This window comes from Triticum urartu, chromosome 2A, assembly GCF_056163025.1.
Source record: "Triticum urartu cultivar PI428250 chromosome 2A, HENAU_Tu73, whole genome shotgun sequence".
NCBI lineage: Eukaryota > Viridiplantae > Streptophyta > Magnoliopsida > Poales > Poaceae > Triticum > Triticum urartu.
Window position 1 is genome coordinate 697187367 of NC_141874.1, and position 23021 is coordinate 697210387.

At 44.0% G+C, this 23021-nt stretch overlaps 1 protein-coding gene across 1 annotated transcript in view; it reads right to left on the bottom strand.

The window, feature by feature from the left end:
* The window catches only part of LOC125534174 (putative disease resistance RPP13-like protein 2), a 27587-nt gene extending 10188 nt beyond the window's left edge, over positions 1–17399 (bottom strand). Inside the window, exons 1-2 of the mRNA XM_048697456.2 lie at positions 16985–17399; positions 7289–7504 (exon numbers count right to left, since the gene is read on the bottom strand). Of these exons, the coding sequence (XP_048553413.1) occupies positions 7289–7504; positions 16985–17250 (482 nt within the window). The 5' untranslated portion in view covers positions 17251–17399. The remainder of the gene's footprint in view (positions 1–7288; positions 7505–16984) is intronic.
* Between the last annotated feature and the right edge of the window lie 5622 nt (positions 17400–23021).

The following is a 23021-nucleotide window of genomic DNA, read 5'->3' on the forward strand; positions in this document are numbered from 1 at the left end:
AGAAGGGCATCATGTTAGATCTTTCCCATTGAAGAAGAAGCCCATTAGTGACAAGCAACAAGGGAAGCGGCCACAAGTACACTCTCATTCTCAACCTCAAGTTGAAGAAAAGCCTCTTCCCAAGAAGACTCAAGTTTATGCTTCTCAAGTTGAGAAATCAAGTGAGAAGAAAGTGAAGAGTAGACGTTGCTACCTATGTCGTGAGAAAGGTCACCTCGCCTCTTCATGCACTAGTGGTAACTTATCCAACCCAATTATTATTGATGATGTCTATTCTCTTGGGAAGGATAAGGTTGGCAATGTGGTTGCCAAGTTTGTTGGTACTCAAAGTGGTTTGAAGCAAAGAACCATTTGGGTAGCCAAGCCTATTGTGACTAACCTCTTAGGACCCAACTTGGTTGGGGACCAACAAGCTCAAACTTGATCAATAGGTGATGTTGGAGGTCATTGGAGACTTGGCTACATTATGAAGAATTAAGCGTACTTCATCATTCTTATTGTCTCAAGCCAAGTCAATTGAATCATCAAGATTATATCTTATATCCAATGTGCCTCCTTGCGGTAACTTGTACCTCAATTGCATACATTGAAAGTTACTTGCCCACTTGCATGTTTTGGTTTTGTTCCTTGCATGTGTTTGTATATGTTGTGCTTCCAACTTGATTATCTTGAGCAATCAAGTATGTGTGTGTTGGTTTGCACATCATGTACGTGTGTGTCATGCGTTGAGCCTTTTGCATCTTGTTTATTTCTTAGTTGGCTCTTGTGAGAGATTAATGGAATATCCCATTATGGGGGAGTGATGTGCTTTGTGCACTTCACAATCCTATAAAGGTGGGTACATGGGGAATACCACTTAGTATTGATATTGCAAGCTTATCTAGTCACTATGTGGTATGTCTTCTCATGAGAAATTCAAATTCTAAATAGTCCATTAATTATCTCTTGTTGGATCCTTTAATTGCCTGTTGTCTATCTTTAATTGGTATCACATTATGGGGGAGTAATATGCTATGTGTATATTACTAGCCTAAAAAATGTGTGCATTTGAGATATTGTCATCTAGAGTTGATATTGTAAATTATCTTGTTCCTAGGTGGCATGTTAGCTCTACAAGTTGCAATTTGCTTTTTGTATGGTGTGAAGATGATGTCGGTATCCTTGCTATCTACCACCGGGAATTATTTACATTTACTTCTTGTCTTTTGACAATTGGTACTCACTTTTGTGGTAGAATTTATTGATCATCTTTACATTGGCTTTTGTTTTTTATTTGCCTTTTCTCTTGCCAAGGATTGTATCATCTCCCTTTGTCTTCCATACCACTTGTGGATCTTGTTTAGTGTTTTCTAGATATAGTGAAAGTGGTGATCCCACCTTGTGCATTTTGTATTCAAATGAAAATTCTCTCAATGCACTAGTCTTGGGGGAGCTATCCTATTTGCTATAAAACACTCGTCTTGTGATCCTTATCAAGTGTGTGTTGGTGGAAGGCAGGCCGTTTTCATTTTGGTACTTTGTGCCATCATGGAACTTTGTAGAGAGCTTGGTTTGTTTGGAACCATCCTCTCTTTTGGGAGTTTGATACCTTTTTTTAGTGTATCAATGGATATCTCATTCCTTGATGTATCTTTTATGGATATCCTCCAAGTGATGTTTTATTCATTTGGTATCTTTTCTTCACTTGGTTTTTCTTTGTCATTTGGTATCGGTTCTTGAAAGTCTTGACCATGCATATTAACTTTATGTAGTATCTTTGGCATGCTTTCTTTCTTCGACCCAATATATAGGGGAAACTCCACCAAGTCTCAAATTGGATGAGATGTGCATGAATTTCATTTCCTTTTCTATATGCACATATTTATGTGGAGTTTGTCCTATGTATTGTTGGTGTTTCTAACTCTTTGGTCCCAATGAGTTTGGGTACCATTTTGTTTGTGTTGTTGTTCTAGGAACAATTGGAGATACATTGGATGCTCGGCTTACTCACAAGGAAGGTGTTGTCATCATGTGCTTATTGGAGTCGAGCTAGGATGATCAATGAACTACTATCTACCTTCAATTGGTATCTACTACATCCTTCCAATGTTAACTCGGTAACAAGTATCTTCATATTCTTCATGCACACATTTCTTGCATCAACCTTGTGTAGGTTGTATCATGGCATGTTATTCATTCTTTCTTGTGATACTTGTTTCCTTTCTCAAAGCATCCCAACAATGATCTCTTGTTGCTAGTTGTGATGTCTTTGTTGTTCGTGTGTGGACTTCATTTATATACAATAAGACCATATCTAGCCATGTGATATGCTCCCAAGCAAATATCTTATTGGTATATGTATGACCTCCCTTTGGATATCTTGTTCCTCGTGTTGTAACTATTTCGGGTGTACATCCTTCTTTGTAGATATATATCATCATGATTTCGTCTACCTAGAATCTTATACACTTGAGATAAGTTGCATATCTAGTTGATATCCTTTCTTTCACGTCCACCTTGTCTTTCTTATGTTATTTCCTTGGTGGCTCCGTGAAAACTTTTGCCTTGAGTGTGTGTCTTCTATCGTTGCATCTTGATGCACTCTTGTGTGGTGAAGATTATTTCCTCATGCTTATCTTTACGAGGCTTTTGCCATCTTAATTGGTATCCCTCGTGTTGATGAGGCTTTCATCTTCTATCTTCACGATGGGTTGTCACAAGCATAGGTTCTTTATATGCTTATTAGTAAGCTTGTGAACCCATTTGCTAGTTGTGTGTGGGAATGATAGGCCTTGCACCGTGTGCCTCATTCTTTCAAGACTTTATTGATGCTTAATACTCATCCGTACTTTAGTCTTCTCAAGTGTTTTGCCTTGACTCACACACATCATTTTGGTTGAGCCCTTTCTTAAGTTGCCTCTTTTATTTGTTTCTCAACCATGTGTTTGTTGCAAGTACTAGGTTTTGTTTCCTATATGCTTACTTACACTTGTTGTAAGTTTCTATTGATTTTGGGGGAGCTATGATCCTATTTTGTGCACTTTGTATCCAAATACAAAAATTATTGATGTGCACAAATCATGGGGAGCTTCTCTAGTTTCTTTAGCACAATCCTCTGCTCATATCATATTATCTTTATTCTTGTGGCACGTAGGATGTTTGGTCTAGTTGGTTCAATTGATATCCGTTGATTACTTGCTTCAATTGGTATCTTCTGATTGCTTGTGTCTCTCTTTGTTATGTCTTTGTGGCATATCTTCCTTTAGCAATCTTGGTGCCTTAATATAGTTGGTCTTCCTCCAAGTATTATCTTTGGATATGTGTATGGCATTCCACTCTCTTGTTGAGAAATACACAACTTATGGAGGAACACAATTTATATTGGCCTTCTAAGCTTTTCGCCCATTTTGGCAATCGATGCCAATGGGGGAGAAGTTTCAGAGAGTTTTGTGGATAAGTTTAGAGAGTTTTTTCTTCTTGCTTTGGTTTTGTACCTAAGCATTTGCATCTCATACACATGCATTATTGGTTGTTGCATTGCATGGTGATAAATAATTCCTTATATAAACTCTCTTGAAAGTGATTGTCATCAATTACCAAAATGGGGGAGATTGAAAGGACATGCAGTGCCCCCATGTGTGGTTTTGGTAATTGATGACAATCTCTATGGACTAACGGTTGCCTTGAGTTATATTTGAAGCATTTGTCCATAGGATTGTCTTGAAGTCCATGTGTTGGTTTCAAGGAGTTTATGAGATGGCCAAAGTGCTTTTCAAGGAATTATCCAAAGATTGGTCATGTGTGAGTTGAGATGGCCAAAGTGCTTTTCAAGGAATTATCCAAAGATTGGTCATGTGTGAGTTGAGCTTATTGCAAGCATGTCTTGAAGAAGAAGATTGTGTGATCATTCATGTTTACCTTCAAGGCATCATCCAAATGAAGAGAGTTGGAAAGATTCAATGTTGATCAAGACTAAGTCAAGAGTGAATCAAGTTGATCAACTCACAAAGCGTAGAAGAAGTACCGAGAGGGATCAAGTGATCCCATGGTATGGTAAGCATTGTCCATTACGCTTTGTGTACTAACCCATGGTCTACGTGAGAGTTCTTTGTGGGGTTAGGTATGTTTCCATGGTCTTGCGTCAAGAGGAAGATCTCATACAACCCATGGAGGATGACATCAAGTGGTGATCGTCATCAAGTTTGAAGTGTGCAAGTTCAAGTGGAGCAACTCGAAGAGTGGCTCACCCATAATGGAGTATGGGGGAGCAATCAAGCTTGAAGCTTGTCTTCCATTGTGGTGTCAATGGAATTGTGAAGATGTGCCAAAGAGTGGCTCACCCATAGTGGAGTATGGGGGAGCAATCAACTAGTCTTCATCAAGCCAACACAATCAAGAAAGGTGGTCCAACTTGAGGAAGTCAAGATCGTCATCATCTAGCTCAAGTGGACTATGTTCAAGGCAAAGGTTTGCCCTTGATAGGTTTTCTATTTTACCGGTCTCATAGTGGTAGTTGGGAGACCGGGTTGTAGGATTGATTGCCGTACAATCAAGGGGGTCTCTCTAGGGAGTAGCTTGATCGTATCATTAGTCAAGAGCTCAAACCATTGCATCCTTGCATCATCTTTCTTGGTTCTTGTTTGGTTCCATTTGTGAGTCTTAGAGCTTATGGTCATCTTGATGACAAGTTTGAGTTCATCGAAAACGGAGTTCGCATGCATCTTCTATGATGTTTTCGGTGTTGGAGGTTTTACCGGTCTTTTCCGAGGAAGGGTTCTCACCATTTTATTATGGTCCTTTTCTCATTTGCTTCTTATTAATATTTCTCTCAATATTGTGTTAGCCCTTGTCGTTAGCTTTCCAACAAACTTGGTTTCGTTGAATTCGAAGCTCGTATGCAAAAGTTGTGGCTATTTTGATATTGCCTGTTTTACACAAAGAGGTTGTACCGCCCCATGGAGAGGTTGTATCGCTTGACCGGTACATCCGGTGTTTGGAGCGGTTGTACCGCTCCAGAATTGGTCCGGAGGTTGTACCGGTCATGTACCACTCTACCACCGGACTGGTCTCTATTGTGGTGCGGTTGTGGGCCGGTTGTACCGCTTATTGCCTGTTACCGGTTGTACCGGTGCTCATAGAGGTTGTACCGCTCCTATGTTATTCTGTACATAACGGGCAGATTCGTGGGGACCTATTTAAGGGGGTATTCTTCCCCAATGGTTGCCCATCTCTTGAGCTCGTTTTTGCCCCCATTGTTGACCTTCTTTGAGCTTGCTAACTCTCAATCCCTCCATGGATTCTTGCTAGTTTTTGAGGGAAAAGAGAGAGGAGATCTAGATCCACATTTCCACCAATCACTTTCTCTTCTATGTGAGGGGAACCCCTTGGATCTAGATCTTGGAGTTCTTGGTGTTCTCCTTCTTGTTCTTCCTCTCATTTTCCTCCCTAGCATTAGTTGCTCCAGTGGGATTTGAGAGAGGACTTGGGCACTCCGTGTGCCCTTGCCATTGCATTTGGTGCATCGGTTTGAGTTCTCCACGGTGATACGTGGAAGTGAAGTTTGAGAAGCTTATTACTCTTGGGTGTTTGGGCACCCTAGAGCTTGTTCCTTTTGGGTGCCTTGGCGCCCTAGACGGTTGGTGTTGTTCGGAGCTCAATCATTATGGTGTAAAACTCCGGGCAAGCGTCGGGGTCTCCAATTAGGTTGTGGAGATCGCCCCGAGCAATTTGACGGGTACCGGTGACCGCCCCCAAGGGTTGCCAAAGTGTACGGGTTCGGTGACCGCCCCCAAGGGTTGCCATTTGTACGGGTTCGGTGACCGCCCTCAAGGGCCCTTAGTGGAATCACGACATCTTGCATTGTGCGAGGGCGTGAGGAGATTACGGTGGCCCTAGTGGCTTCTTGGGGAGCATTGTGGCTCCACACCGCTCCAAACGGAGATTAGCATCTGCAAGGGTGTGAACTTCGGGATACATCGTCGTCTCTGCGTACCTCGGTTATCTCTTACCCGAGCTCTTTACTTATGCACTTTACTTTGTGATAGCCATATTGTTTCTTGTCATATATCTTGCTATCACATAGTTGCTTATCTTGCTTAGCATAAGTTGTTGGTGCACATAGGTGAGCCTAGTTGTTTTAGGTTTTGTGCTTGACAAATTAACCGCTAGGTTTATTCCGCATTTGTTCTAGCCTAAATCATAATTATTTTAAAACGCCTATTCTCCCCCCCTCTAGGCGACATCCACGATCTTTCAGAGTCCATACTCCATATAAAGGAAATAGTCGCACATGGGTGTAGAATAAGTTATATTGCAAACCACGTATTTTTATGTGTGTTTGAGTTTAAATTTATGGTTGTTATATATATATATATATATTTCATGATCTTGTTACACTTGCGTCAAAACATAACTGGACTTTTCTACATAAAAATTTAAACATGGAATCAAATTTTATTTATTCGTAATCGTTTAGTTCTCCTTTTTATCGTTTAAAGCCATCATAATCCAATGTCATTTACTTGATTCCTCCATATGTTATTTGATAAGTGTAGATTTAAGTACTTGTGCTCTTTCTTTGAACAAGCTACAAGCATGGAACCAAATCTACTTCTCATGGCTAACATGACTAAACTCTGCTTAATTGATATTGTAGATCAATATAAGATATCATAACTCGGTCCTACTAAATTAATGTTTTGCCTTTTTGTCTTCACTTATTAGTGTCATAATTTTGTCGTAATATCTCATACTTATATAATATAGAAAGATAGACATATAGGTAGATAAATATGCTACATACTCAAACATATACTCCCTCCAATTCTAAAGTCAAAATTTGTAAACTGTTACCAAGTTTATAGAAAATTTATCACCGTCTATTAGCAAACCAATACAATTAGATTCATTATGACATATATTTTCATAGGGTATACATTTAGTATTGCATATATAGTTACTTTCTCTATAGACATTGTCGAGAAGCTTAAATTTTGAGAAAACTGATAAACACTACATTACAAAATGGAAGGTTTACTTTTAAGCATCTAATTTAACATACACACACACACAACCATTGAGAGAATACCATAATGATGAGATATATGACCTTTGTATAAAATATAAGACGTTTTTGCAGGCTAAACTAGCCTACATAAACGTCTTCTATTTTGGTACGGAGGTAGTATATGATAAATGATAATCAAGCCTGAATTTTCAAACCTAACGGGAAGAGGTTATAATCACCACACTAACCACCAGCAAACTAGTCATAGAAATTATAATTAAATGAAGGTTCAATTGCACTTACATATTTCTATGGGCATAGGATATTGATGTAGAAGCTTTCCATGTTAATTCCGACTTCGTGTTATTGAGCTCCATTTTGTATCTGTCTTTGTTTTCAATGATGTCCTCGAGCCTCGAGTTGATATCCTTTACTTTTGCAGATAGCTTGTGTCGCATGCTTACTTGTGTTGTAAAGGTTGCAACATATCTCATACTTGGACGAGCCCACCATGGATACCTTTACACAAAAATTTGCAACCAAAAATATTAGATTATATGTGAAAATTAGACAATTACTTTACATTTACAACTTGTAGAGCCTATAAGCACTACACAAATATTAATTGTAATCCTAACATGGTAAAAATCTACATGGTGAAAGTAAACTAAAAGCGGAAATCTAAAGCATCATGCGTCTATATCAGCACTCCATAGCCACCGGTCATGATTCGGGCAAGTGTTCTCCTGTTATGCAATAATGGAAATGAGCGATGTGCTATTCAACCCTAGAAAATAAGATGCATGTGACAATCCATAGTATAATGGGCCCGCACCACCACCACACTTTCATTTCTCTTTCAGCCACTCTCCCTCCCTTAGCCATCTCTCCCATTTTCTTGATGCTCTGTGGTCTCCAGAGGTGGCGTAGATGGGTGACACGTAGCATACACACCGATGTGTACCTTCCCTACTAATGTGCAGTACAATAGTACAATACACATTATTGAGGAAAGTCTGCCAAGGAAAAGGGCACCTTGTGCAGCATGCACTAGATCACCATCACATGTTCCTTGTTCAATGTGATCAAGGTTTGCCAATATGCTATCTAATTTGATAGTTGTGTATAGTGTACTCTTCTTACCCACAAGTACACTCTAATTCTCCAATGGCATCGACCCCTCTCGTGCATTCCTTTTCATAGTATACATTGAACAATAGTACTATATATAGGTGCCCCTCCGAGTGTAGATTTTCTATCATACTATGCATCTACACCTTCTATCTAGGCCATCTAGTTTCCATCAAGATCTGTGTTATCTTTATAAAGAAATTCTCTTTTTTGTTTCTTCCAAGAAAAAGAACATTTGAGCTTGAAACTTTGTAGGTTGAAGATACACAAGTGCCACTCTGTGCATATAATGTTCTTGATGAAACATAAATTTGTCAAATTACAAATTTTGAATAAATTGCATCATTTAAAATACTTTGCAGAGCCAAAAAACCTGGAAAAAATGGCACATGGTAGTGCTTGTGTGATATTGATATGCAAAGTTTTGTATCCAAATGGTTTTTCATTTGGGAGAAACAAAAAATAGAAACTTGTACACATGAACTTTGATGCAAAAACGGATGTTGAGGATAAAAGGTGCACCTGTATGGTAGTAGAGAGATAACTTTCCTTTCAAGGAGAAGAGTAGCACATGGTTGCTTTGGCTGTGCAGAGGCAAGAATTCAGGCGTGGCATCTAATAGGCATGGGGGCGTCAAGCTAGGCGCGATGTTGGCAGGCGTGGGCATGCGCCGCGTGGTGCTGATCATCACGCGCGTGAGCTAATCTCTGGGCGACCAGTGGCGTGATGGTGCAGCCATGGTGTCAGACTACATGTGGAGCTGCAGATGTGCAGTTTGGTGGGAATCGCCTATGGCTGTTGGCCAGATCTGGAGCCAAGAAATTCATGGCATCTGAGCATATTTGGTGGCATAGGCTACTAGGTCCTTCTGTTTCACACATGACTATCCTCGACCAGACGGTTGTGTGGCAACAACCAGAAAAGATGGGATGGTGTATTCACTTCTAACAAACTTTTCTTCGGTCGGCAACTTCAATGTGAGCAGATTCGCATAGATGGGATGGTACTTGGTCATTGACATCTAGATTGTATTGTCTTCCATTGGAAATCCATGATTTAGCCTTTTGGAAAGATGGGGAAGCTTGATGTATGCATTTGTTTCCTTGTTCAAGGTGTAGTCTTGAATGATGGATTTTACGGATGATTATAGACGGGCTGACATGAGTTGTTTTGATCAGGAATTAGGAGGGAAGCCGGCCCACCCTGAATTCAGGGAGGAAGAGATTAGTGGAGGGAGAGTGCTGTTACTTCTGTAAATACTATGCGTAAGTCTAGCTTTTTTTTGTCTCGAAGTTCTAATTTGACATGATTTCCTAAGGTTTGCCTTTGGTTGGAGCATCCAATGTTGACGTGTGAGTAATGATGCTTTCTTGAAGGTTTTATTTTGTAGTTTTGTGACTGTTGTGATCTCACATGTATCTCCACAAAAAGATTATTGTCCATGGTCTTCGGGTTTGTGGTTGGACTCTGGATTTTTTGCTGCGATGCAAATCCAATGTGTATGGTCTCAAGTTTTTTCTTTCTCCTCTATCTATCTCACAGAAATTGACATAAATTCATGTATGGAGTTCCGTTCTCCTAGGAGGAAAATTCATAGATCCATGCATGGATCCTCTGTGGACATGTGAGGGATCTAAATGAGCAAGAGGCTCCACCACTTTCCCCTCCCGATTCATCAGTTACTTTGGTGGCGTGATTGGGGGACTCCAGATCGAGACAGGCAACCTCTCCGGTGGCGCGTCTGGGACGCGTTCCTAAGGTCCATGCGTTGAACGTAGTTGGTAGACCTGGCCTACTGGTGGGGTTGGAGCTGATACGTCTCCAATAAATCTATCTTTTTTATTGTTAAATGCTATTATATTATCGTTTTTACATGCTTTGGCCATCATTTTACATTATTTTTCTGAACTAACATTAATCCAGTGCCTAGAGCCAGTTGTTGTTTTCTGCTTATTTTTGGTTTTATATAAAATTGATACCTACGAAGGTCCAAACACTACGAAACTCTTTGACAATTTTTTCTGGAACACAAGAGACCTAGAAGCTTCGGGGAGAGAACAGAAGACCCATGAGGGGCCACAAGCTAGGGTGCACGTCCTAGTGGGTAGGGTGCGCTGGGGTGGCTTGTGGGCCCCTTGATGCTCCATTTTCCCTAACCTTTGGCCTACAAATTCACATATATTCCAAAACCCTCGGAGTGAGACCTGAATTTTTTTTATTGCCACCGCAAGCCTCTGTTCTATCATGATCCCATCTAGAGTCCTACTGTGGCACTCGGCCAGAGGGGGAATCATCCGGGAGGCCATCTTTATCGACCTTACTACCTCCATGATGATGTGTGAGTAGTTGTTTAAGGACCTATGAGTCCATAGTAGTAGCTCTCTCTCTCTTCTTCTTCTTCTTCTTCTTCTTCTTCTTCTTCTTCTTCTTCTCTCTCTCTCTCTCTCTCGCGCGCGCGCGCGATCTTCAACACAATGATCTCGTCAGAGATCCATCCAATGTAATTCTTCTGGTGTGTTTGTTGGGATCCGATGAATTGGGGATTTATGATTAGAGTGTTCATTGAATTTATATGAACCTTTTGAAGTTTCTTTGTTGCTTAATTTTATAGCATTGTATTTCTCTCCGATCTATCTATCTACTTTGGCCAAGTTTGATTGATTTATCTTTAATGGGAGAGGTGCTTTGTAGTGGGTTCAATCTGGCGGCGATTTGTATATCCGAGTGCCAGAAAGGGACAAGACACATCTTTGTATTGTTGCCACTAAGGATAAAACGATGAGGTCAATCTTATTGCTAGGTTTTCTTCTGTCTACATAATGTCATCTTGCTTATCGCGTTACTCTGTTTTTTGTCAACTTAATACTTTGAGATGCATGCTAGATAGCGATCTTGGGGTGGAATAATAGTAGTAGATGCAGTTGGATTAATGTCCTACTTATCACGGATGTAATGCCTATGTGAGATTATGTCATGAATGATCATAGTTATAATTTGCGCTATTTCGTCAATTGCCGATCAGTAATTTGCGCTATTCTGTCAATTACCCAACATCCTTCTGAGAGAGATGCCTCTAGTGAACATATGCCCCCCAGGGTCTATTTTCCAGCAATAGAAAAACTCCTACAATTGCTTTTTTACTTTCTTGCCACTTTGCCCTGTCACTATTTGCTTTTAATTTTGTGGCTAGCAAGAACTAGGGGATTGATAACCCCCTTGCCATTGTTGGGTGCAAGTAATTTATTTGTTTGTGCATAGGTACTGCTAAACTTGTTAGATTAGTGACTCCTACTAGTTCGATAAACCTTGGCTCTTAACTGAGGGAAATACTTTCTATTGTTGTGCTACATCACCCTCCTCTCCGGGGAAATAACAACTCCTAGGAGAGTAGCAAGAGCCGAGGCCCGAGGCCTCCCTCTCATCATCCCCGGGTTAGACTCCTAGACTGTCTCTTGCTATACCGGCCTATGCTATGCCAATTGTTGTGGTTGCTTCACCGACACGTGCTACTTGGCCAGCCCCTATACTATGGGTAATGCTGCTAGGCCGATAGCTGGTTCGGCTGCTACTCCTGTGAAGATGACAACCAAAACAGTGATGACTTCAGGGCGCGTCGACTTATTGGTGCACCAGCAGTTACAGAGGGTGTTGTGTGTGCGTCAGAACTAGTGGTATCACTAGTCTTGTCATAGATTGGTGCTTCTCCAGTCACCGTGTAGGAGGCAGATGTGGTGGCTTTTGGCAGGATCCCGGATCCACGTTCAGTAGAAAGGCGTGTGAGTCAATGGATTCAAGCGCAACCTGATGCTGACGCGCTACAAATGGCATGGGCCATGCAGGCGACCAAACTTCATGACATTGAAACCACCATAGGTATATCGCTCCATACAAAGTTTTCTGTTTTAAAGTTTTCAGAGGAGGAGCTTTTTCATAATGGAGTGTCTATTGGGGTTTCTCTTGGGTCTAACGGTCAAGAGGATGTGATGTATATTAATGAGTTATTAGATTCCGAGGCTGGTCAAGTTATGCTCATGCTAAAAAATATAGCGACAACGAAGCTCTTGCAGGAGAGTGAAGTTAGTGAGCTAGGTATTCAAGCTATTGAGTATTTATGTGAGGATCTTGTACCTAAGAGTCTTCAGCAGTTTTTAAGATCATGTGGATCTTTCCCACACTCATGGGGACACTAGTGATAATGACGGTCATGCAGACTTCCGTTTCGTGCATCTTAGTCAACACCTGTGCATGCGCAAACATTCAAGGTTTATGATCTTTCCGTGGTATGGCATAGTAACATGATTAAGTTCAAAAAGAAACCCCATGATGAAAATGAGAGGAATCTTTTGGAATATCAGATATCTTCTCAACTTGGCTAAACGTAGGCTAATAGCTGATACTTCTAGAGAGTAAAAGTTGGATTTTATGGCTCTGTTAGAGATCGATAGATCTAACTTTACTTCTTGGTTCTCGAGTACTATTTTGGGAGGCCTAGATTATATTTGGTACCGCCTCCTTCGTCGAGGAACACAGGCGGAGGATGCGGCAGGGAGAGGTGAGGCGCTCGCCCTACCTTGATTTCTCGTGATTTTTATCTAGGTGTACGTATACGATCTGTCGATCGCTAAAAATCACAGTGAAACACTTTATTGGACCATGAAGGCATGAATCCTATAAATCTTATTGGGCCATAGCAACCAACAGGTCACGTTATTTCCCCCAAAAAACTAGCAGGTCACGTCATGGACTGGGTCACGCACAACCTTATGCCCTCGCAGATTTCTCAAAAAGAAAAAGAAACCTTATGCCCCCGCTCGATCCAATCGTTCATCAAGGAAACGACAATGCCATGCCAGTCTCTTGACTCTTGCTCGACATGAACCCTAGCGGCAGCTAGCATAGGCATTAAAGCTTCCTTATTGAGATCATATAAAAAATATTGGTGTGCAGTATTGGTTTCTACCTTGGTTTTGCATAAAAAATATTTTGCTTTATAGTTTGCCCCACCTCAAAAAAGTTTTGTCCTCTGCCACTGTCGAGGAAGATCTGTCAGGATCTTACTTGGGGTCCATAAGGGTTTTCTTGATGTTCAAAAGATGGTGGTGGGCGAGTTTGCAAGCAAGTAAAATGTGCGTTTGAAAATTGATGGTTTTCAATTGGCGTTGGTTGTGGTTTATGGGGTAGCACAACTTGAGCACAAACCCAACTTCCTTGCAAATTTGCCAGGGAATGGGTTATCATGGTTGAAAGGGAGGATTTCCTGGAAATGGTGGCCAGGGAACGGGGCAAAGAAACTAGAGGGGAGACTAATGCGGAAAGATGGCAATTTAAAATTAGGCATCTTAGACAATTTTTGCGGGGTTGGGCTAAGAGTGCAAGTGGTATTTATAAGATGGAAAAAGCAAGAATTCTCCTCCTGATCGATGAACTTGATATTAAAGCTAAGACAAATCCTCTCCATATGGCCAACAACGCGGCCAACTGAGAAGCTGAAGAGAGTGTAGCTAAGCTTGTTAGAGAGGAAGATATTAAATGGGCACTACAAGGAAAGCTTAAATGAGTTACAGGAGGTGACAAGAACACTCATTTTTTCCATCTTATTGCGAATAAAAATATAGGAAAAGGAGGATTTTCCAACTTGAACAAGATAAAGGTACAATTGTAGGTCAAGAGAACCTTAAATTGTACATCTCCAATTATTATATGAAACTTTTTGGTGCTCCAGTGGATAATTTTGCTTCTTTGTATGAGAAATCAGTGGAGGATATACTGTAGTTAAGCTTGGAAGAGAATTAGGTGTTGAGTGTCCCTTTTATCGAAAAGGAGGTACACGAGGCCATTTTGCAGATGAAGAATAATAAGGCACCTGGGCCGGTGGATTCCCTGTGGAATTCTATCGGCGGGGTTGGGCCACTATCAAGGAACTTGATGCCTATGTTTCATGACTTATTTAATGGTGAGCTCCAGTTGTTCAAGCTTAATGGGATAACTACTATGTTGCCTAAGAAAGAAGAGGTCGTTAGAATTGTGCAATTCAGACCAAAAGTGTTACTCTAACATCAAGAACAAATGCACCCGCATGAATAGTAAATTTGGAAAAATAGTGAAAACAAATCTATTTTTTGGACAGACATCAACAAGTTTTATAACATCCTACAAAATTCTGCCCTGAATAAAAACATCCGTAGAGGTGTATGCCAAAAAACAAAAAATGGGTGCTCGAAAATGAGTCTTTTTTAGTCCAAAATTTTGAATATTTGTATAGGACCCACAGATGTCTTTTCAAAGTGATTCGCAAAAAAAGATGTCTTTCCAAAGTGAAATTTCTGCAGGATGTTAGAACTTTTGTTGATGTTAATACACTAAAAACTTCAGATTTTGTTTTGATTTTTACTACTTTTTTCTTGAGAATTTATTGTTCATATATAGGGGTGCATTTGTGCTTGAGATTAGATACTCCATGTCCAATTCAGACCCATTTGTATTCCTAGTGTTATATTTAGATTTTTACCAAAGTCAGTATGAATCGCCTAACGACGGTTGCGCATACTGTGGTTCAGCCGAATCAAATTGCTTTCATGCATGGACGCCACATACTAGAGGGTGTTGTGGTTTTACATGAAACTTAACATGAAATTCACTCGAAGAAACTTGACAGAGTTATTTTCAAAGTGGATTTTAAGAAGGCCTATGATAAGGTTAAGTGCTCACTCCTTCATACAAGGAGGTAGCGTTGGAGTTAAGGTTAATGATGACATGGCTCACTTCTTCCAGAAGGGACTGCATCAGGGAGATTCGTTACCCCCGGTTCCGCTTATTGTGGCTGATATGCTAGCGGTTCTAATTGGTAGAGCAAAAGAGAATGAACATGTAGGAGGGTGAATCCCACATCTTGTGGATTAGGGAGTCTCGATCCTACACTATGCTAGGGATACTATTATTTTTATGGAACATCATATGGACAAGGTGATAAATATGAAGATGGTCTTGTGTCTATTTGAGCAACTATCAGGACTCAAAACTAATTTCCACAAAAGTGATTTATTCTACTTTGGACACGCCAAAGAGGAAAAGAATAATTATAGATAGTTGTACGGGTGTGAGATTGGGTCTCTCCCGTTTAGTTATCTGGGGATACTGATCCATCACCACAAATTAACGAATAAAGAGTGGAAATGCATTGACGATAGGTTTGAAATGAAGCTGAGTTGTTGGAAAGGCAAACTTATGTCCTATGGAGGTAGGCTGGTCCTTGTGCACTCGGTTGCTTACGAGTCTGCCTGTGTTCATGCTTTCTTTCTTTGAAGTACCCATAGAAGTCCGGAAAAGATTGGATTTTTATAGATCATGGTTTTTTTTGGCAGAGTGATGAGCATGAGACAAAGTATAGGTTAGCAGGGTGGGATATTTTGTTTAGGACGAAAGACCAAGGAGGTTTGCGCATAGGGAATATGGAAATGAAAAACAAATGTCTACTTAGTAAATGAGTATACCATTTATCCTTTAAGGAAGATGGAGTGTGGATACAGTTATTGCGTAACTAATACCTACACTCCAAGACTTTGCCTCAAGTTTCAGCTCAGATGAAACTTTCGCCCTTTTGGAAGGGCTTAATGAAGACTAAGGCTACTTTCTCTAATATAGTAAAGTTTATTATTGGAGATGGACGCACCACTAGATTTTGTGAGGATACTTGGTTTGGGATACACCTCTAGCTATACAATGTTCAATGCTTTGTAATATTGTACAACCTAAGAACTCTTATGTGAGCACAATATTGGGCTCGGTTCCCTTGAACACCTAGTTCAGACGAGCTCTCTGGTTGGGGACAGATGAGTTGCGTGGCTTAGTTTAGTTCGAAGGTTGATGGAGGTCACCTTATCTAACAAGCTTGGTTATTTCCGATGGAGATTAACTTCCTCGGGGTGTGTTCTCTATTAAATTAATGTACATAGAATTGATTAACACTGGACCTGTTGTCCGATCCCTGCGTTTATATAGGGAAAATCAAAGTCCCTTTAAAGATAAAAAATTTCATGTGGTTTATGCATAAGGATGTGATTCTCACCAAGGACAATTTGGCTAAGCGTAGATGGCAAGGTAGTAAATAATGTTGTTTTCGTAACCAAGAGGAAACAATTCATCATCTATTTCTAGCATGCCCGCTCGCCAAACTTGCCTGGTGTACTGTTCATGTGTCTTTTAATGTTTCTCCGCTGGCTAGCATATCAAATTTATTTTGGTAACTGGCTAGGTGGGATAGAGTCCAATATTTAACTTACAAAGAAATTGCAGGTTATTTACAAAGCGTCTGGATGGATCCGTACATGGTCATTACTTTGATATGCAGACCTGAGGGCTTGTGGGTGCAACCACTGGGAGAGGAGACGGTAGCACGGGATACGTATAACCGGTTTGGATGGTTATTTTGTCCGGTTGTGTCTTTTGGACTTTTGTAGTTTTTTTTTTGTTGAAGCTTGCTACTACTCAGTATTTACTAAAAAAATTGGACGTGTGCATTAAATGATGCAGAGCTTGGGGGTATTTCTTATTTTTTTAAAGGAAAGGAAAATTCAGACCACATGAAGAGCGGAGGAGGCCTTCACTATATCTACGTAAATATCCTTACGAAACTTAAGTACGTAGGCGCTAATCTGGCTTGTTTTAGTTGGAAGAAAAAAGGGCTCAGACCCACCTCGTGAAATTTAGGGGGATAATTTGTGTAGGAAGGAAAGAAATGTAACATTACGTAGCAGGTTATATAGGTGTAGCATTTTTGAAAGCAGAGTGTGTACGGACAGTGAAAATCACTATAAGTACATGCAGTATAACTGACACACTCTTTATATTCATAACGGAGGAAGAATTTACCTTGACATGTCGACCTGGAGGTAGTAGTGGTCGACCGCGTCCTCGGCGTCGAAGACGGCGTCGCGCGTCTGCTGCAGCCACACCCTGGTGATCTCGTCGGAGAAGAGGTGGCGCTTGGCGTCAGCCTCCCGGAGGAAGGCCTGCAGGAACATGAGCTTGTCGCGGAGCCTCCGGATGTCCTTGTTCACCGCCACCAGCGCCCGCGCCTGGCTCAGCGCCAGCTCCTGGAGCCTCCCCACCAGCGGCCCGATGAGCGCGTCCGCCATGGCCACAGCTTTAGTTTGGCGTGCGTGCTTCGTTTCCCCGTGATCTGTGAAGGATAAATATTATATTACGATGGAGAATCATGTGTGTTTCGCTATATGTAGGTGTAGGGCGAGCTGATGGGTCGCTTTGAGTGGCGCCGCAGGGAAGGATCTGCTCCTCTGCCACGCAAAAGAGAAGCAACGTCATGTGTTTATTCTTCACCTCTTCCTTGTCTCCATGCATATGTGCCGGTGCTTTCCTTTTCGTCGACACAGATCACTTTCGTAGCGCACGCAGGGTGGATGCTCACACTGTCGCACGTTATGTCCGTCCGAAAATACTTGTCGGAGAAATGAATAATCCGAATGAAGGGAATGCATATCTTTTTGTTACATCTTTATTTGCATAACATATTTGGCCCAGCCCATCAGGGATCCAGAATTGCAAGGGGCGGGGGTCGTGTGACTTGTAACAATCGATCTGCTGCGTGCCCTATACCCGATCAGATTTAGCCAACATAGCCCGACTAGCCAAGATGGCCAAAGGCACGCGCCGCTGCCGGCGATGGACTCACGGACGACATCCTCCGCGACGTTTTCAAGCGTCTGCCGGATTTCCAGGACCTCCTCCGCTGTGCAGCGACGTGCAAGCAGTGGCGTCAGCTCCTCACCGACCCGCTCTTCCTCCAGCGCCTCGGCATCTGGCCGGAGACGGCGGGCCGCCCCTTTGTCCTCGTCGGGGTTTTCTATCAACAGTGGTATCTGTAGAGAATTATGCAACTCACGATATATTGATCGGGTGCAATATGCACGTATATATAAGTATAAGAGGTAGCCACGTCCTCAACTATACATGAAGGAAAGAGGGCTTGTTGTACAAGAAATACACATATATTATCTACATCTCAACACCCCCCCAGTCGAAGCGGCACCATGGTCGATGCAAAGACTGGATCGGAACTCTTCGAAGGACGCGGTAGACAAGCCCTTGGTCATGATGTCAGCAAACTGTTGGGACGTAGGGACATGTAATACGCGTACATGACCAAGAGCTACCTGTTCCCGAACAAAGTGGATATCAATCTCAATGTGCTTGGTGCGTCGATGATGAACCGGGTTGGCGGAGAGGTAGGCCGCAGAAACGTTGTCACAGTAGATAATCGTGGCCTTGTCAACCGGAGACAAGAGCTCATGCAAAAGCTGATGAAGCCAGGAACACTCGGCGACGATGTTGGCAACGGCGCAGTACTTCGCTTCAGCACTGGAGCGGTAGACAACAGGCTGCCGCTTGGATGACCAGGAGATGAGTGATGGTCCAAGGTAGACGCAATAACCAGAAGTCGAGCGGCGCGTGTCAGGACAGCCGGCCCAATCGGCGTCAGAATAAGCCGTCAGGTCGAGAGAGGACGAAGCCTGAAGTGACAACCCAAGATCCAAGGTGCCACGGATATAACGCAGAATGCGCTTGACCGTGGTCCAGTGAGCATCACAAGGAGCATGCATATGGAGGCACACCTGCTGCACAGCGTACTGGAGCTCCGGACGAGTAAGAGTGAGATACTGAAGAGCACCAACAATCAACCTATAGAACGGAGCATCTATGGCAGGAGAACCATCTGTGGCAGGGAGCTTGGCCTTCGTATCGACAGGTGTGGCAGCTGGTTTGCAGTTAAGCATCCCGACACGGTCCAGAAGCTCATGAGCATACTTCCGCTGATGAAGAAAAAAGCCATCTGCTCGACGAATAACCTCAATCCCGAGGAAATAGTGTAGAGGACCTAAGTCCTTAATGGCAAACTCAACACGAAGACGATCAGTGAGCTGTCGAAGAAGGCCAGTCGAGCATGCTATCAAGATGATGTCATCGACATAGAGCAGCAGAAAAGCAGTAGCATCACCCTGGTGGTAGACAAACAGTGAAGCATCGGAGCGAGTGGAGTGGAAGCCAAGCTGAGTAAGAAATGCTGCGATGCGCTGGTACCACGCGCGAGGAGCTTGCTTGAGCTCGTACAAAGACCGAGAGAGCAAGCACACATGATCCGGAGAAGACTCATCAACAAACCCAGTCGGCTGCTGACAAAACACCTGTTCCTCAAGATGACCATGAAGAAAAGCATTCGAAACATCCATCTGGTGCACAGGCCAGGAGCGAGAGACCGCTAGCTGAAGAACAGTCCGAATCGTCTCGGGTTTGACAACCGGGGCGAAAGTGTCGGTGAAGTCAACACCTGCTCGTTGACGAAAGCCCCGAACGACCCAACGAGCCTTGTGTCGGTCAAGACTACCATCCGGATGAAACTTGTGCTTGAACACCCACTTCCCGGTAATGATGTTAGCCTGAGGCGGACGGGGAACGAGCTGCCAAGTGTGATTGCGCTGCAATGCGTCAAATTCCTCCTTCATCGCGACGAACCACATGGGGTCGCGAAGCGCGGAACGGGCGGAGGTTGGCAGGGGTGACAGTGACGAGGGAGACGTCGAAGCCATGCAGGTGTACTCATCCGGAGGGTAGCGAGTGCTCGACCGATGGACACCCAGGCGCGAGCGAGTGATAGGGCCAGCGGGCGGTGGCACCACAGCAGCCACCGATGCCGGCGCCAAGCCCGGCGGCGAAGAAGCCGACGACATGCCCAGCTGCGAAGAGGCCGTCGACACGCCCGGGGCAGAAGCTGGCGATCCCGTCGAGAAACCCGCGTAGCAGTCGGCGAGGCCGGCGCAGAAACCGGCGAAGAAGGGGCCGGGGAGGCCGGATCGGAGGCCGGTGCATGACCCGGCGATTAAGCAGCCGGAGAGGCCGGCGCAGTGGCCGGCTCAGTGGCCGGCTCGGAGGTCGGCTCGGAGGCCGGTGAGCCTGGCGAAGCAGCGGGCAGGAGCCGAAGGGCCGCGCGTCCAGGGGGCGCCCTACGTCGTTGGGCGAAGCCAGGGAAGACAGGGTCGGCCAAAGAGGGGCCGAGCGCCGATGTAGAAGCCTTTTGCTATTCCTGTTTAAAAGGAAAACACAACTCGTCGAAATAAACATGCCGAGATGTGATGACACGGTGGGAAACCGGATCATAGCATCTATAGCCCTTGATGTTAGCCGAGTAACCGAGGAAGACAGACGGAAGGGAACGAGGAGCGAATTTATGCGGAGAGGTGGCGGCAATACTAGGATAACAAAGACAACCGAAAATACGAAGACCGTCGTATGAAGGAGGAGGCCCAAAGAGGAGGTGGTGAGGTGTAAAGTTCCACCGGGTGCGACAGGGATGGAGGTTAATGAGGAGGGTGGCAGTAGCGAGAGCGTCGGGCCAGAAGCGAGGTGGCATGTATGTGTGGAAGAGGAGGGTACGGACGCAATCGTTAAGAGTGCGAAGAATGCGTTCCACCTGACCGTTCTGCTGTGAAGTGTATGGACATGTAAGGCGGAAAACAGTGCCATGTGTGGAGAGAAGATTGCGGATGGTGGTGGTATCGAATTCTTTCCCGTTGTCAGTTTGCAAAGCTAGAATGGGACGACCAAATTGTGTAGACACGTAAGAGTAGAAGGCGTAAGAGTGGCAGCAACCTCGAACTTCTTACGTAATGGGAAGGTCCACACAAAGTGAGAATAGTCATCCAAGATAACGAGATAATATGAAAAACCAGTGTTACTAGCAACAGGAGAGGTCCAGACATTACTATGAATTAACTCAAAAGTTAATTGTTGTTGTCAAAACCGGCGGATCTCGGGTAGGGGGTCCCGAACTGTCCGTCTAAGGCGGATGGTAACAGGAGGCAGGGGACACGATGTTTACCCAGGTTCGGGCCCTCTTGATGGAGGTAAAACCCTACGTCCTGCTTGATTGATCTTGATGATATGAGTATTATAAGAGTTGATCTACCACGAGATCATAGAGGTTAAACCCTAGAAGCTAGCCTATCGTATGATTATATGTTGTCCTACGGACTAAACCCTCCGGTTTCTATAGACACCGGAGGGGGCTAGCGTTACACAAAGTCGGTTACAAGGAAGGAGATCTACACATCTGTATCGCCAAGCTTGCCTTCCACGCCAAGGAGAGTCCCATCCGGACATGGGACGAAGTCTTCAATCTTGTATCTTCATAGTCCAACAGTCCAGCCAAAGGATATAGTCCGGCTGTCCGGAGACCCCCTAATCCAGGACTCCCTCAGTAGCCCCTGAACCAGGCTTCAATGACGATGAGTCCAGCGCGCAGTTTTGTCTTCGGCATTGCAAGGCAGGTTCTTCTTCCGAATACTCCATAGAATATTTTGAACACAAGGATAATGTCCGGCTCTGCAAAACAAGTTCCACATACCACCGTAGAGAGAATAATATTTCCACAAATCTAATCTGCTGACACGTTTGACAGCATGACATCATGTCATGGTCCGGTCATTATTCGAACCGTTTTTCTCAACCAGCACCACACATATCGCGAAGCGGTTTTCTTGACACGTCTTGTCAAAGCAGAGATCGTGTCCCCCTTATTACGGGATTCTCATCAATACGGACGTGGGTAACCCAACTGTGCCATCAATTACGGTGCTTGGGGAATAAGCGATTTTACCAGGCAAGTGGGGAGGCGCATCGTCTCTTCCACCCTTATAAAGGGACAAGGATTCACCCCTTTTTCCCACGCCTTCTACCTCCTTGCTTATCCATTCTCACGCACTCAAGCTCCAGCGCCCAAGTTTGCGTCTTTCTTCTCAAACCACTCCAAGCATGTCCGGAGCAGGAGGCAAGTGGATGGTCTCCTCCGACACGGAGGAGCACATCGCAAAGTTATGGGAAGCCGGATATCTGGCCGCGGATATCGCACACTGGCTGCCATATGCGGGGCAGATCATCCCTACGCCCGGACCCCATGAGAGGGTAGTTTTTCTTACCCACTTCGTCTGCGGATTGGGATTTCCCCTCCACCCATTTGTCCGCGGGCTCATGTTTTACTATGGGCTGGATTTTCATGATCTGGCCCCCAATTTCATCCTCAATATCTCGACGTTTATCATCGTGTGTGAGGCCTTCCTCCGCATCAGGCCCCACTTCGGCCTATGGCTAAAAACCTTCAATATTAAACCGAAGGTGGTGGTCGGCCAGCAAGCAGAGTGCGGAGGCGCCATGGTGGTCAAAATGCCTAACGTCACCTGGCTCGAGGGCTCCTATGTGGAGACCATAAAGGGGTGGCAATCGGGGTGGTTCTACATCACCGAGCCGCGCGACACCAACTGGGTGGCGGCCCACAAATTTCGTTCCGGAATCCCCACGCGGCTCACCTCCTGGAAAGAGAAGGGCTTGTCCTCGGGTTCTCTGATAGAGCTGACCGGACTCCAGACCTGCATCAGGAACATGATGAGCAAGAAAATCAAGCTCGTTAACGTGGTCCAGGTCATGCTCTTCCGTCGGATCCTCCCGTATCAACGACGGGCATTCAATTTGTGGGAGTTTGACCCGGCCCAGCACCAAATGCTGCGAGAGCTCTTCGACACGACACACAAGGACGTCTGGAAGGTGTTGTTCAAGGGCTCCGAGGTACCTCCTCCCCTTACTGAGGACCGCGGACTCAGCGCAAAGCGCTATGCCAATCTGGTAAGTTTTCATATCTCACAGGATATTTATTTGCCCCAGTTTAATCATATGCGGGATCTAAGCTTCCACGCCATTAACAGGACTGGGTAAAGACAGCGGAGCAGCTTGATTACCCAGCCCCCCTGCTTGAAGATCCTGCAGATGCTCTCTTAACGGAGATGCTGGCTTCGGCACCTTACGAGGTGCCGGCGAAGAAGAGCAAGAAGAAGGCCCCGGGGAC